The sequence below is a fragment of the Ochotona princeps genome, chromosome 3 (assembly GCF_030435755.1).
Source record: "Ochotona princeps isolate mOchPri1 chromosome 3, mOchPri1.hap1, whole genome shotgun sequence".
NCBI lineage: Eukaryota > Metazoa > Chordata > Mammalia > Lagomorpha > Ochotonidae > Ochotona > Ochotona princeps.
In genome coordinates this window covers 10,968,176-10,980,704 of record NC_080834.1, presented here as the reverse complement: position 1 = coordinate 10,980,704, position 12,529 = coordinate 10,968,176, and the positions used below count along the sequence as shown (strand labels likewise).

At 43.7% G+C, this 12,529-nt stretch overlaps 1 protein-coding gene across 4 annotated transcripts in view; it reads right to left on the bottom strand.

The window, feature by feature from the left end:
* MED12L (mediator complex subunit 12L) overlaps positions 1-12,529 on the bottom strand; it is a 327,308-nt gene that overhangs the window by 278,320 nt on the left and 36,459 nt on the right. For all 4 annotated transcript variants that reach the window (XM_058661436.1, XM_058661437.1, XM_058661438.1 and 1 more), the window contains exons 3-4: positions 10,853-11,044; positions 4,662-4,821 (exon numbers count right to left, since the gene is read on the bottom strand). In XM_058661436.1, the coding sequence (XP_058517419.1) occupies positions 4,662-4,821; positions 10,853-11,044 (352 nt within the window). The remainder of the gene's footprint in view (positions 1-4,661; positions 4,822-10,852; positions 11,045-12,529) is intronic.

Below are 12,529 nucleotides of genomic sequence, written 5' to 3'. Positions count from 1 at the left end.
TGAGAGTGAAGGTATCTCCCTCAGAGTTTCTCAGTCCAAACTGTACCAAGAACCTGAGAAACATCTGCTACGGAGAGGGCGACATGACATCACAGTGCAGCAGGGAGCCTGGCAGGGAACCCACAGGTGGACAGAGGGACCTGGGCTGAGCACAGTGCGACACCCACATCCTGTATCAAGATGTCTGTGTTAGTCTCACCTCCACTTCCGATTCTGGCTTCCTGGTAATACACATCTGGCAGACAACAGGAATGGCTCCATGACCTGCACCCATGTCATAGACACCAGGAGATTGGAACTGAACTTCCAGCTCCTGGCTCCCACCTGGCCCAGCCCTGCCTAGTGCAAACATTTCGGGAGTGAACTAGCAAATTAAAGTTCTCGTGTGTGTGTGTCCATCTCGCTCTCCTTTTCAGATACATAAAACTATTAAAAAAGAAGGAAAAGGGTAGTCTAACAGCTCTTGTGAGGAATGGAATAGCTTCGCTCACACGAGCCCAATGTCACTCTGTCGGGTGAAAAAGCCAGGGACAAGGCATCAAAGCTAAAACTTAGTTTCCCCAAGTAACTCAAGTCATTTCCCCAGGGTGCAGGAGGAGCTGATTCCTGGATGCACACAGTGACATGCCCCTGCTGACCTTGGTGCTAGGATTCCAAGAAGCATTCACAAAAAAGCTAAGGGTTCCCGTGACAGCAGCACAGTGGGAAACACAGGGGGCTTACTGTTGCCTTCTCACGGGAGAAACATCTGTGAATCACAGAACAAATGCCTGCTGCTCTACAGCCATTTTTCCTAATCCATTCAAAGCTTTAATAACTCACTGTGAGTTTGCATGTTTCTGGGCTTTTTTTTTAACCACCTACCTTTCATGGCATTTTCTAAATATCAAGTCCACCACCACCAACTTCTTTCTCAATTGTAAAGGTCTCGTAAGAACTGAAAATTAACAACTCTTCCTCTAAGCCTCCCTAATTACCCTGTATTGGAAACTCCTGTCCTGATGCTCCGATTTTCCCCAGCTAATGTTTTATGAACACTCCCACCTTGCAATGACTCAAAGAATTCTCGTCTCCCGGCCCCATGCACCCTGGTCCCTTTCATCTGCTCTTCTGACTTATGGGGTGCTCACTGCCCTGGCTGTGCCTTTGCTAGCTTCCAGCTCACTAGGGCAACACTCTACATAATCTACATCTCAGGTGGCTAAGTGTCTGCAAAATGTGAGTGAGGGGCTGCGCGTAGCTTCCTTACTGCTATTAGGCCACCTCGCTTTGGGAAAAACTTCCTTCCATAAAAGCAAACAGCCACGCTTTATAGCTCTCTTCCAACACTCAACATGGGAACAGAAAATAAAACATATGCTTCTATTACAAAAGAATAAAAGCCATTTCTACTGAAAACACTTTGCTAATCCCAAGAACAATCATCAAGACAACAGAAGTCATAAAACCAATACAAGAAATGGGTGACACTTGGCAGTCAATCTTGCCCCAAATGTGCTGAACACAGGACCTACTACTGGAACACAGGACCTACTACTGCAAGTCAATCTTCTGAAGTGTGTGCAACTGAATCCAATTCAACACAAACATGTGTGCGCACCTGCTTGGCTTTACGGCAGTTTGGAGTGTGAAACTTGCTACATTATGATTATGTCTACATAGCCAACCACTTCCAAATGCACCATGTCATTTTCTTAAAGAAACTGCAGAAGGTGTTGAAAATGAGTGAGAGGTTTCAGGTGCACCAAGGTGAGAGCAAAATAAAACAAGGTATTAGAAAATGTACTTTTCATAAAGCACCCAGAAGATAATGCCCTTGCTTTCTGACATGCGTAAGAATCTAATATACCTCGTTATTTCACTCAGTAATCACACCGGATAAAACATTAACCGTCAAACAGAAATCCAGTAGGCACTATCAGATGATGATTCAAGTTGTCACCACCCATAAGGGACAAGAGAGGACACAATACAGTGAGATGCTCGCAGCAGCAGTTCAATGATATTGTTACCCAAGTACATAGTCCCAATGTCACCACGAGGAATTAGAGAAAAGTAAATCAGTGGTCATTCTAAGAAATAACTGGCTTGCCCACTGTAAAAGGATCAAGACCAAGAAAAAAAACAAAAAAAAACAAAAAAAAAAACCCCAAAAGCAGAACTGCTCCAGATGAAGGACGATTAAAACGTTATGACACACATAATACAATGTAATTAATGAATAAATTTAAAAAAAAGTTATGACAATGGCAACCGGGACACTGAACAGGACCTAGGCTAAGCAAATAACATTTAGGCAGCTGAAGGACTTTGCTTAAAGTTACCTGGCACTTACTGGGAGAACTACAAAATTAACCAAAGTCCAGAGTTCTTTCCAAGATGCAAGATCTGAGAGGCTGGAAGTAGAAATGTCCAGCAATTCATGAATTTTAAAAATGTTTTTATTTTTAGCCTGAGGCACTCCTTAGGTCAAGGCCTATGGTCTCTGCCATGACAAATGGGGTAGCAGCACTTGACCTCTGTGTGGTTAACATTCACAGTGTTAAATGTGGATTCACAATCATGAAGATCTAAGAGCTGCAATCTTTTTTTAAATAAACTCCATCAAAAAACTGAATTGTGGTGGGAGGCTTATGAAGGAAGATATGACTAAGCGAACGAATGCAGTCAGCCATCCATTACAGACATAAAATAGCAAAAATAATAGCCTTTTAGCGGGGAGAAGGTAAGCCCCCAGCCCCTCAAGAAGAAAACACCAGCTGGTAACTGTGGTTAGACAACCGTGAAAGCGAGGTATCAAACAAGAACGCGCTTCTGTCCTTACCCACAAAACCCAACCGCCCTGCCTTCACCAGGCCCTTCATGTGCTCCTGGAGACACACGACGTCAGGGACTTCCTGAAGATGCTACAGGGTTTTTGCAAATGAGGGTCTATCATTTGTACTCAGATTGCTCGATTTCAGTAGGATAAATAATTTCCCGTGTTTACTTCCTGAATTTATGTATCAGTTATAATCAAGAGTAAGGTGAACATCAGAGAAAACACAGGCTTTCTGAAAAGGAGTAAAAAAGAATAGAACAGCAGGAATGGAATAGTCCTCCTACTGTGGCTGACAGTACTCAACGTTTCAAGAATTATGATTTGGAGACAAAATTACACACACACACACACACAAATGCCGCGGGCCCAATCATTTATTTCTTCAAACTATTACTGACCATCATCTACGTGACTGGTACCACCTTCAAGATTCAGCAAGCTTTTCTCACAGCCTTATCTTACAGCTCAGAGTAGATGCAGAGGTCAACAAAAGTGAGTGCAACATGCAAATGCTGGCAGGATTAGAACTCTCCAGACAAACTAAACAGCACAAGACGACAGAGCAACACACAGGCTTTGTTTTGCTACACATTCGGTTTCAGATGCACAAAGAGCTGGGCTAATAAGTAGATTTCTGAGCCCTGGAGAGAAGTATTAGTAAACCCGGAGGAGACAGATCCATGAGGACCACAGGTACATGTGCAACAAGGCTGAGTGAAGTACAGTGCAACGCATTATTCCAATAATTTATTTCATTCTCTCCTAAATCATAAAGTTGAGGGTGTGGGGAGTGTGGGGGGCAGGAATGCAACTCAGAGATATAAAGATAATGAAAGAACCACAAAGACAACACTAAGACACAACTATTAGGATTTTTTTTTTTTTGGCCCAATGGTTGTTTGGTTGGTTTTTTGTTACTTTCATATATGAAGACAATTCAGTTCTTTTGTTCAAGAAGTGATGAGACAATGCTGACTGGAAAGACATCAGGCACAGAGTCCAGATCATATACTTTGTTGATTAGGTGGGCATTAGTGCTGTGAGAGCAGGCCCCGCTCTCCGGTGTCCTGGGACCTCCCAGCACTCGGATGCTTCTCCCACACTGCCTGGTATCCAGACGCCTGCACTCCCTGCCACCACTCCTCACCAGCTGTGGCTGGTTCTCCCTTTAGAGACCAGAGGTGTGCATCCATTCAAACACACACACCACTATTTATAAACCTTATCCTTAAGGAGATATCCTCACCTCTAATTATCCATGCACTCGGGTAATGGGGCCTCATTACTGTCCAACAAGTACCCTTGAATAATCCCTCAAGAAGCCACTGTCGAAGAGCCGATGCAGACAGACAGGCCAAAGTCAGGTTCCCTTCGGTTCATCCAGCACACAGCCACTGCAAGCCAGCACAGCGCTAGACACAGGGGACTGCCTGGGGACTGAGAGAGCACAGCCCTGCCCAGATGGGCCCTGTATTCGAGTACACATATAGGGAGGGCTGGGAGACCAATCAGGAGGTTGCAGCCAGAGCCAGCCAAGAGAAAACTGTAGCCTGAACAAGAATGTCCATAGCAGGAGTGGTAAAAAAAAAAAAAAAAAAAAGTGTTGAAACAGAAGCTCTGTTCTGGAGAGGCTATCAACAGGACCTGCTAATGGAACCCAATTTCTGGGTGTGAATGAGTAAGAACCAGCTCATCTACCCCTCCAATACACACCAGGAGTGACCTGAGTCTCCCCGTGGGCTTTTTCCAACTCACGCTGGGTTGTTTGTAGAGGGAGCCAGCAACAACCACTGGAAGAACCAAAAATGAAACGCAAAAGCTATCGTAATGTCTTACTTACCCAAATTGGGATCGGGAGCCTGGCGCTTCTTAATTTTAGCTTCAGAGATGGCAGAACAATAGGCACATGTCATCTTGATCAGCCACGTTGCTCGAACCATTGGCACTGAATATTTAGCTAAGTATGCAAAAACATCTTCTTTTTTACTAAGGATGGGAACCTAAAAAGAAACAGCATATTTATAATAACATATTATGTCCATTACTAGACAAACCTAGAAAAAAGAGACACAGAAGAAAGAGGCAAACAGAAGCTACTAGCTGCTAAAAAAAAAAAAAAAAAATAGGTATCAGGGCCAGCACTGTGATTCAACACAATAAGCCACTGTCTGACGCGCCAGCATCCCATGTAGGTGCCAGTTCAAGTCCTGGCTGCTCCTCTTCCAACCCAGCTTCCTACTAATGGCCTGGGAAAGCAGTAGAAAATGGTCCAGGTCCTTGGGCCCCTGCCTCCACTTGGGAGATCCAGATGAAGCTCCTGGCTCCTGGCTTGGCTCCTGCCTTTTCCAGCCCCACTGCTACAGCCAGCTGGGAAGGAAATAGCAGATGGAATCAAGCAAGCAGCTTCATGCTCTCTCCCTGTTTCAAATAAATGTCAAATAAGAAAATACATCTGATGGATGTTCAAACGATACATGTAGTTAAAACAGGGAACCTGCAAAGCCAATTTTCATTAAGTAGGAAGATTCAAAAGCACTTCTAGCACAGTAGCAAAAACAGTTTAATCAGTTGTATTTTCTTACTTATAAAGCAAATTATTTTCAAATTCTCAAATGCTGAAAGCTATTCATCTTATCAACAGACCAGAGAAAAAATTACTTCATGACAGTTCTCCAAAGAATTTCTCAAAATTGAGACGGACAGATCTCATTTAAAAGAAAAAAAGAAAGACTCCCCACACCACTTTTTACCCAGGGACACCATTTTGTGTAAAGCTTTCTGACTCCAACCTTTCAAAAGAATACCAATTGCTAGATAGCTTCCAAAATTGCCCTTAGCCAAATTTAAAATAGAGGCTGAAATGATGGATCAGTGAATTTGCCTAATAAACACTGAGCTAGAAATAGCTGGGTAATTAATTCACTGGTTGAAAGTAGGCACTTGAGGCGGTTAATTATTTCTTTCAGACCACAAAGGTACTATTTAGCAAATTAGTGTCCCAATGTACCACTGAGTGGCTTGACAGAGTTAATTCGTTCTTCTAGAACCCCTCATACATATCTGAGGAACAGCACCTCTGTCTATATGTTAAGTTTCTGAATGTAGGCCACGTCAGCGCTGAGGCAGGAATGTGCAAGTTGGATCACGAGCAGCCATCCACCCCTCCCTGGACCACGTGCAGGTGCCAGAGCATCTCCATCCCACATGCCTCGGCCAGAAACAGTGAACACCACGGCTGCAGCTCGCAGGCTGCAGGCAAGGACACGGCAAAGACATGCGTGCCTCAGAATCAGAACAATGATTGCGTGTGGCCCATCCCCACAACTGCTACGAGCCACTCAGTGTTTTCATGTTCTTTGTAAAGATTTTGTTATTAGTATTAATTTTATATGAAAGGCAGAGTTACAAAAGAGAAGGAAAGACAGAACAATCCTCCATCTCCATCCATTGGTTCACATCCCCCAGCAGGCGTGACGGCTGGAGCTGCGGTGGTCCAAAGCCAAAAGCCAGGAGCTTCTTCAGGTTAGCCAAGCACTTGGTCCATTCTCTGCTTCTCTCCCCAGGCCATTAGCACGGAACTCCATCGAAACTGGAGCAACAGGGACTCAAACCAACCCCTGTATGGGATGCCAGCGCTGAAGAAGAAAGTTGAACAGGCTAAGCCACATGCTGACCCCCAACATTACAACCACAAACTCAGAGCTCTGGTCTCTTTGCCCCAAACTCCCACCAGGATTGTGTTGAAAAGGGTTTCCATCCAGCTAATTGATTCACACAGCCTGGCATGTTTCTCTTGGCCAAACCTTCGCTCATACGCTAAATAGTTTGCATTACGTGTTACAAAATTTGTCTGTTCATATGCCTGGTATATAGTGGGTCCCAGAATTGAAACTAGTAGTGTTTTGGGGGGGCTTTTGGGTTTGGTTGGTTGGTTGTTTTATTTTTGCAGATGGCCCCTAAAAACAAGCTGGTTTTTTTTTTTTTTTTTTTTGGTTTTTTGGGGTTTTTTTTTTTTTTTTTTTTGGCCTTATCAAAGAAACCTCCAACTGCTCCAACCCTGAAGGAAAAGCTGCCCTGGCCAGACACTGAGGTACAGTGTCCCTAACCACTGTGACGCCTGCCGTGGGTGCCCACATTAGAATCAGCCCTGCAACAGAAGTGACCGTATGGTCAAAGGGGAATAAAGCCACAGAGGCCCAAGCCACAAGGCTTCCTCTCTACAGACATGGTGACACACTGTAACCAGAAGACCTCCTGAACATCTAGCTTATAGGACACGTTCTTCATGGAGGATGAGGCTATGAGCTTAAATAATCACCATTTAAGTCAGGGAAAAGAAAGTGCAGGGTTAAGTACTCATTGCAAGACTGGAGTGGTGGCTCTTCCATAGAGTGTACACTATGGTGTCAATGGAGTAAACTTTACAAGTCCTGGTGAAGAACCTGGATGTTTTCCGCCTTTTGTGATTCTGCCTTAATGGCTTGGCTGGGGGCTGTGTGAACTCCAACCCTCATAGTCTATGTGACACACAGCAGGACACCTGACAGGTCACATAGGCAGACCACTCCTCAAGAAGGAGGTACCTGGTGTTGGGGGTTGTGTGCACTCCAGGTCTGATGGTCTACGTGACACCCGGCAGGACACCTGGCAGGTCACGTAGGCAGACCACTCCTCAGGAAGGACAGGAAGGAGGTACCTGGTGTTAGATAAGATCCACCGCCCTATAGCTCATCGATTTGTACTTTTTTTTTTTAAAGATTTATTTTTATTTTTATTACAAAGTCAGATATACTGAGAGGAGGAGAGATAGAGAGGAAGTGGAGCTGCCGGGATTAGAACCAGCAGCCATATGGGATCAAGGCGAGGACCTTAGCCACTAGGCCACGCTGCCGAGCCCTGTACTTTTTTTTTTTAAAGATTTATTTATTTTATTACGAAGTCAGATATACAGAGAGGAGGAGAGACAGAGAGGAAGATCTTCCATCTGATGATTCACTCCCCAACTGAGCCGCAATGGCCGGTGCTGCGCCGATCCGATGCCAGGAGCCAGGAACCTCTTCCGGGTCTCCCATGCGGGTGCAGGGTGCAGGGTCCCAAAGCTTTGGGCCGTCCTCGACTGCTTTTCCAGGCCACAAGCAGGGAGCTGGATGGGAAGTGGAGCTGCCGGGATTAGAACCGGCACCCATATGGGATCCCGGGGTGTTCAAGGCGAGGACTTTAGCCGCTAAGCCACAGCGCCAGGCCCTGATTTGTACTTTTTGAAAGTTGCTTGTTTCAAACCCACCAATAGAAGCCCGCTAAATCATGACTGTATAATTAATAGCCTGAAATGTATACGAACTGGAGGGCTTGGGCTCTCGGGCTCTCTCTCTGGCTTTTTACCTTTCCTGCGGATCCTGCAGCGACTGTCCCTCCCCCAGCCCAGCCATGCTCGGCGCCAGCCATGCTGGGCCGGGGGAGGTGGCTGGGAGACCTTGGTTAACCTGAATAAACCACCTTTATGCCTTAGCTCCGACTTCAGACTTGATGATTATCTGGGGATTTCAAAATCCAGCACCACAATGGACAGTTCGCCTCTCACTCACACACACACCAAGATTAGAAGATGAAGGCCTAAAACATAGGCCTTTTTGCAAAAGCAAAGCCAGTTCAGCCTCTATGAAGAATCGCTAATAATGGTTATCTCTCATAGATGCCTAAAGGTTTCCTCTTGAACAGCAACTGACAGGTAAAAAAATACATACATAGTAAAACATTTTCACATGTGAAAAGTTTATGTGCAATACCAAATAAAATTGAGCAACCAATCAACCTTACATAAAGGTGGTGTACAAAGCACCAGCAATACTGGCAGAAGCCCAAGAGAACTGGGGTTCAGCATTCAGAAGAACACTCAGTATGGGAAGGAAATCACATAATTAAGGAAGAAGGCCTGTTACAGTTTGGGCCAACTGACTCAGGAAAGGGAAAGTATCCATACTTCCCGACACTGCTTCCTTACAACGAGCCATGGTTTCCAACTTCTCAGTAAGGGAACCATCTGACTTTAAACTAGGCAAACACCGAGCTGCTGTTTGGTTTCTAAATCAAGCCGGACTTGCACCTAAGCACCAAAACAAAGTTAAGTTACCCAGCATATGTTGCTTATCCACTCACAAAGGAACTGTCCTATCACCTTTCCTGTTGGTCACAGGCCCTATTTGCTTAGCAGGGGCGGAGGCAAAAGAAATTCTGAAAAGCATAGTAATCAAAGCCACCTGCATGAACAGGTGGGCCCCAAGCACTGAACCCAACTGCCAGATGCCAGAAGTAGGCTTTTCCCAATCACGCTGATTAGAAATGAGCTGAAACGTCCTTGACGGGGCTGTGTGGCAGCTCTGTAGAGCTTTGCCTGAACAGAAAACCAGGTCCAGAAAGTCCAGACACATGATCCTGCCCATACAGCAAACCACTTGAAACTCAAGATAAGACTTCAAAGGAATGGTAGGATCCCAGCAGGTAAATCAAGCATTTCTGCCTTAAGCTATCTGACAGATGCATATCAGAAAAGACAGACAGAGCTTTTGAACTGTCTACTATGAAGAACATGCAGTTAGTCCTTACCCAACTCAACGAGCGTGTGACTGTCCCAAGAAAAGACTCCTTGAAAGGACAAGTCAGCAGATTTACAGAGAAAATATCTTTCTGGTTTGCAAAGAATGAACACCAGGGCTTACTTGAGGAACATCTAACTTGACCAGAAGCAGTCCCTTAGAAACAATGACTAGTGCACTAACCCCAGTTCACCTCCCCACTAAGAGAGCAGACACCACTGCACCCCTAAATCTGGGCCACCAAGCCCTCCCCAGCACTCACATTCAAGGAACACTCAAAAAGTTCTTACAAGAGAAAAAGCAAAACAAAAGATTCAGGCTGGCCACATGAAGAACAGGAGCTGCTACTCACACGCCCCAAACTCCTGATGGAATTCCCATGATGTGTGGCCTGCCAATGCAATTCACAGGCCACAGCAACACCACAAAGTCAGAGTTCACCACTGGGAAAGGGCTCCATGGTCCAACCTGGGTTGAGATGCTATCACTAACTGCCTGGTACGAGGTAGTTCTGTCCATCGTTGTGCTTTTTAAGAATTTTGGTTGACTTTAACCTCCTCTAAAAACTAGTCAAGGTAAAAACATGTTATAACATGACAGCAAAATTAAGCCATTGCACTCTTTGAGCACTATTTTCAAAGAGTTGCTTTAGGGAATAACGTAACAAATCCACAAATGATCTCTCTTCTAAAGTAGGTCCTCCCCAAGCCAGTAATGGACACTTCATACCAGAAACAGAAACCACACATCCCCAAAACTAAAGGGCTGCAGGGCAAAAAAGACCATGGAATTATCTAGAAGGTGAAAAGAAGGCAGAGAGCAAGACTAAGAGACCATTTCAGCTTCTGGCCTGATTTCAACATACTTTAATAAAATCTTGACTATAATAATAGTAAGTTGTAAGACTACAGAACCTGTTTTATCTCACTTGACAATTGTGACCAAAAGCAAAAGATTTTGAAAGAACCTCCTACCACTGCTTAACAAAAAGAATGCAAGTTTCACGCACAAGCAGGTCCTACAGAATCACAATCTTTGCTCCACTTGGTAAGACTGAGCATGAATCATTTGGTTGAGTATTCTGGAAGACAAGGAAATAACCTTCTAAGTAAGATGTTCAACAAATTTTGGACACCTTGGCCTAAGAAAACAACAAAAAAAAATCTAATAGAAAATTGAAAAAAAAAAAAGAGAAAGAATCTTACTACCCATTCTTGATTTTGAAACTTTGTCTACCTGAAGTCTACATAAACAACTCCTCGCCACATGGAACGACTAACGCTATACATGTCCTAGGCACGGCAGTCAAACGAAAGTTGAAAGCAACACCCCGACACCTGCCACGAAGGTTTCCAAGGTCGCAACTGGTGAGTCAAAATGCACGCCATTTCACATACCTTCATCTTTATAGGATCAAATGTAAAAAAATACTTGATACCTTTTTTGCCAAAATGGCAAGTGGTTTACTTCCTGCTAAGTCAGAGAACCAACTATGAATTGCACTCTGGGACCGAGGAGTAACCAGCCAATAGTTATCTTTAGCATTAACTTGTGGTTTCTTCTTTCCAGTGTCTTGGAAAGTGTTAAGCTTTAGTTTCTCAGCTAATATGCTGCTGAAATACGCTCCAATCTGTGGAAAGAGGGGGGAAAAAAAAGTTTACCACAATAAACACATTAGTGTTTTACCTCTATTGCTTGCGTTGAAAATCTCCATTCAGTCCATTGGAAAATAAGTTGGCAATTTAAAGTCACAAATTTCGATTTCCTTGCACCAACATGAGGCAAAAATTGACACAACCCTTTGCTCTGATATTAGCAAGTAGCTCAACGAAAAAAGCACCACCTTTGGAAATCTCTGGCATAAAATTAATTACATCCTGAATAAATTTGAAGCAAAGGAGCTCTCCTATAACCTTCAGCAGTACTTCCTCCTTTTCCTCTCCACAACCCTTCAAGACAGCGTCATCCCAGAGAGGTGTGGAGTTCAACAAGAGAATCCTAGTAATCACACAGCAATCATTCTTTTTCTTGCTTCATCTTAACAGCACGTATTTTAGGAAAGGCAACTTTGTTTACACTCAATGCTTTAAAAGAGAGCGTCTGGAGATACGTATTTACATGGAAAATGATAAAAGGTTCAATTAAATCAGTTATTCAACATTTTTTTCATCGGGCTGCCAATTTCTTCAGTACAGGGGTTCTGAGAGAAAGCTGGTGTTATCTGCTCTGAATGCCTCGAAGAGGCAACTGCGGCTTCTGCAAATTACTAACTTTTTCATCTTAACCAAATTAAAAGGGGAAAGGGATAGGAAGAGTTAAGAAGGAAGGAATAAAGAAACTTCTAATACTGCAATGATGCCATGGAAAATCAGTTGGGATCGTCCAAATATTCTCTAACAGCATCACATTTCATCTTCTGGGAATTCTTATAAATGATGCAGTAAAATTCTTATAAATGATGCTATATATATATATATATATATATATATATATATATATATACCCCCTCCACCCCAATAATGTAAACAAATAGTGCAAGGAGAATTAAAATAAAAAAGCCACCCTTGAGAAAGCAAAATAAAACATCATCAACTTTGCTAATACCCATCAGTCAATAAAACTACCTACCAGGGTGAAAGTTACACAATTTGTTTCTAATAGAAGTTGGCACTCCTTAATCCTTGTAGCTGATATGTGATAAAATGTCTGTTTTGGTATTGATGTGATAAGAAAATAAAAACTGGAGTAAATAGAAGTCTTGAATTTGTGATGATCCTATGCATATGTAAATAAATTTACACCTTTAAAGAAACAAATTCACTGCTGGAACCTCTTCCGGGTCTCCCACCAGGTTGCAGAGTCCCAAAAGGCTTTGGGCCGTCCTCAACTGCTTTCCCAGGCCACAAGCAGGGAGCTGGATGAGAAGTGGAGCTGCCGGAATTAGAACCGGCGCCCATATGGGATCCCGGGGCTTTCAAGGCGAGGACTTTAGCCGCTAGGCCACAGCGCCGGGCCCATGGCTTTTTTTTTTTTCAAGAGAAAATATTTGCAGAATGTCCAGTGAGCAAATTAAGTGCAAAAAGCCCTTGTTTACAAAGCTAGCAGTCAGATGTTT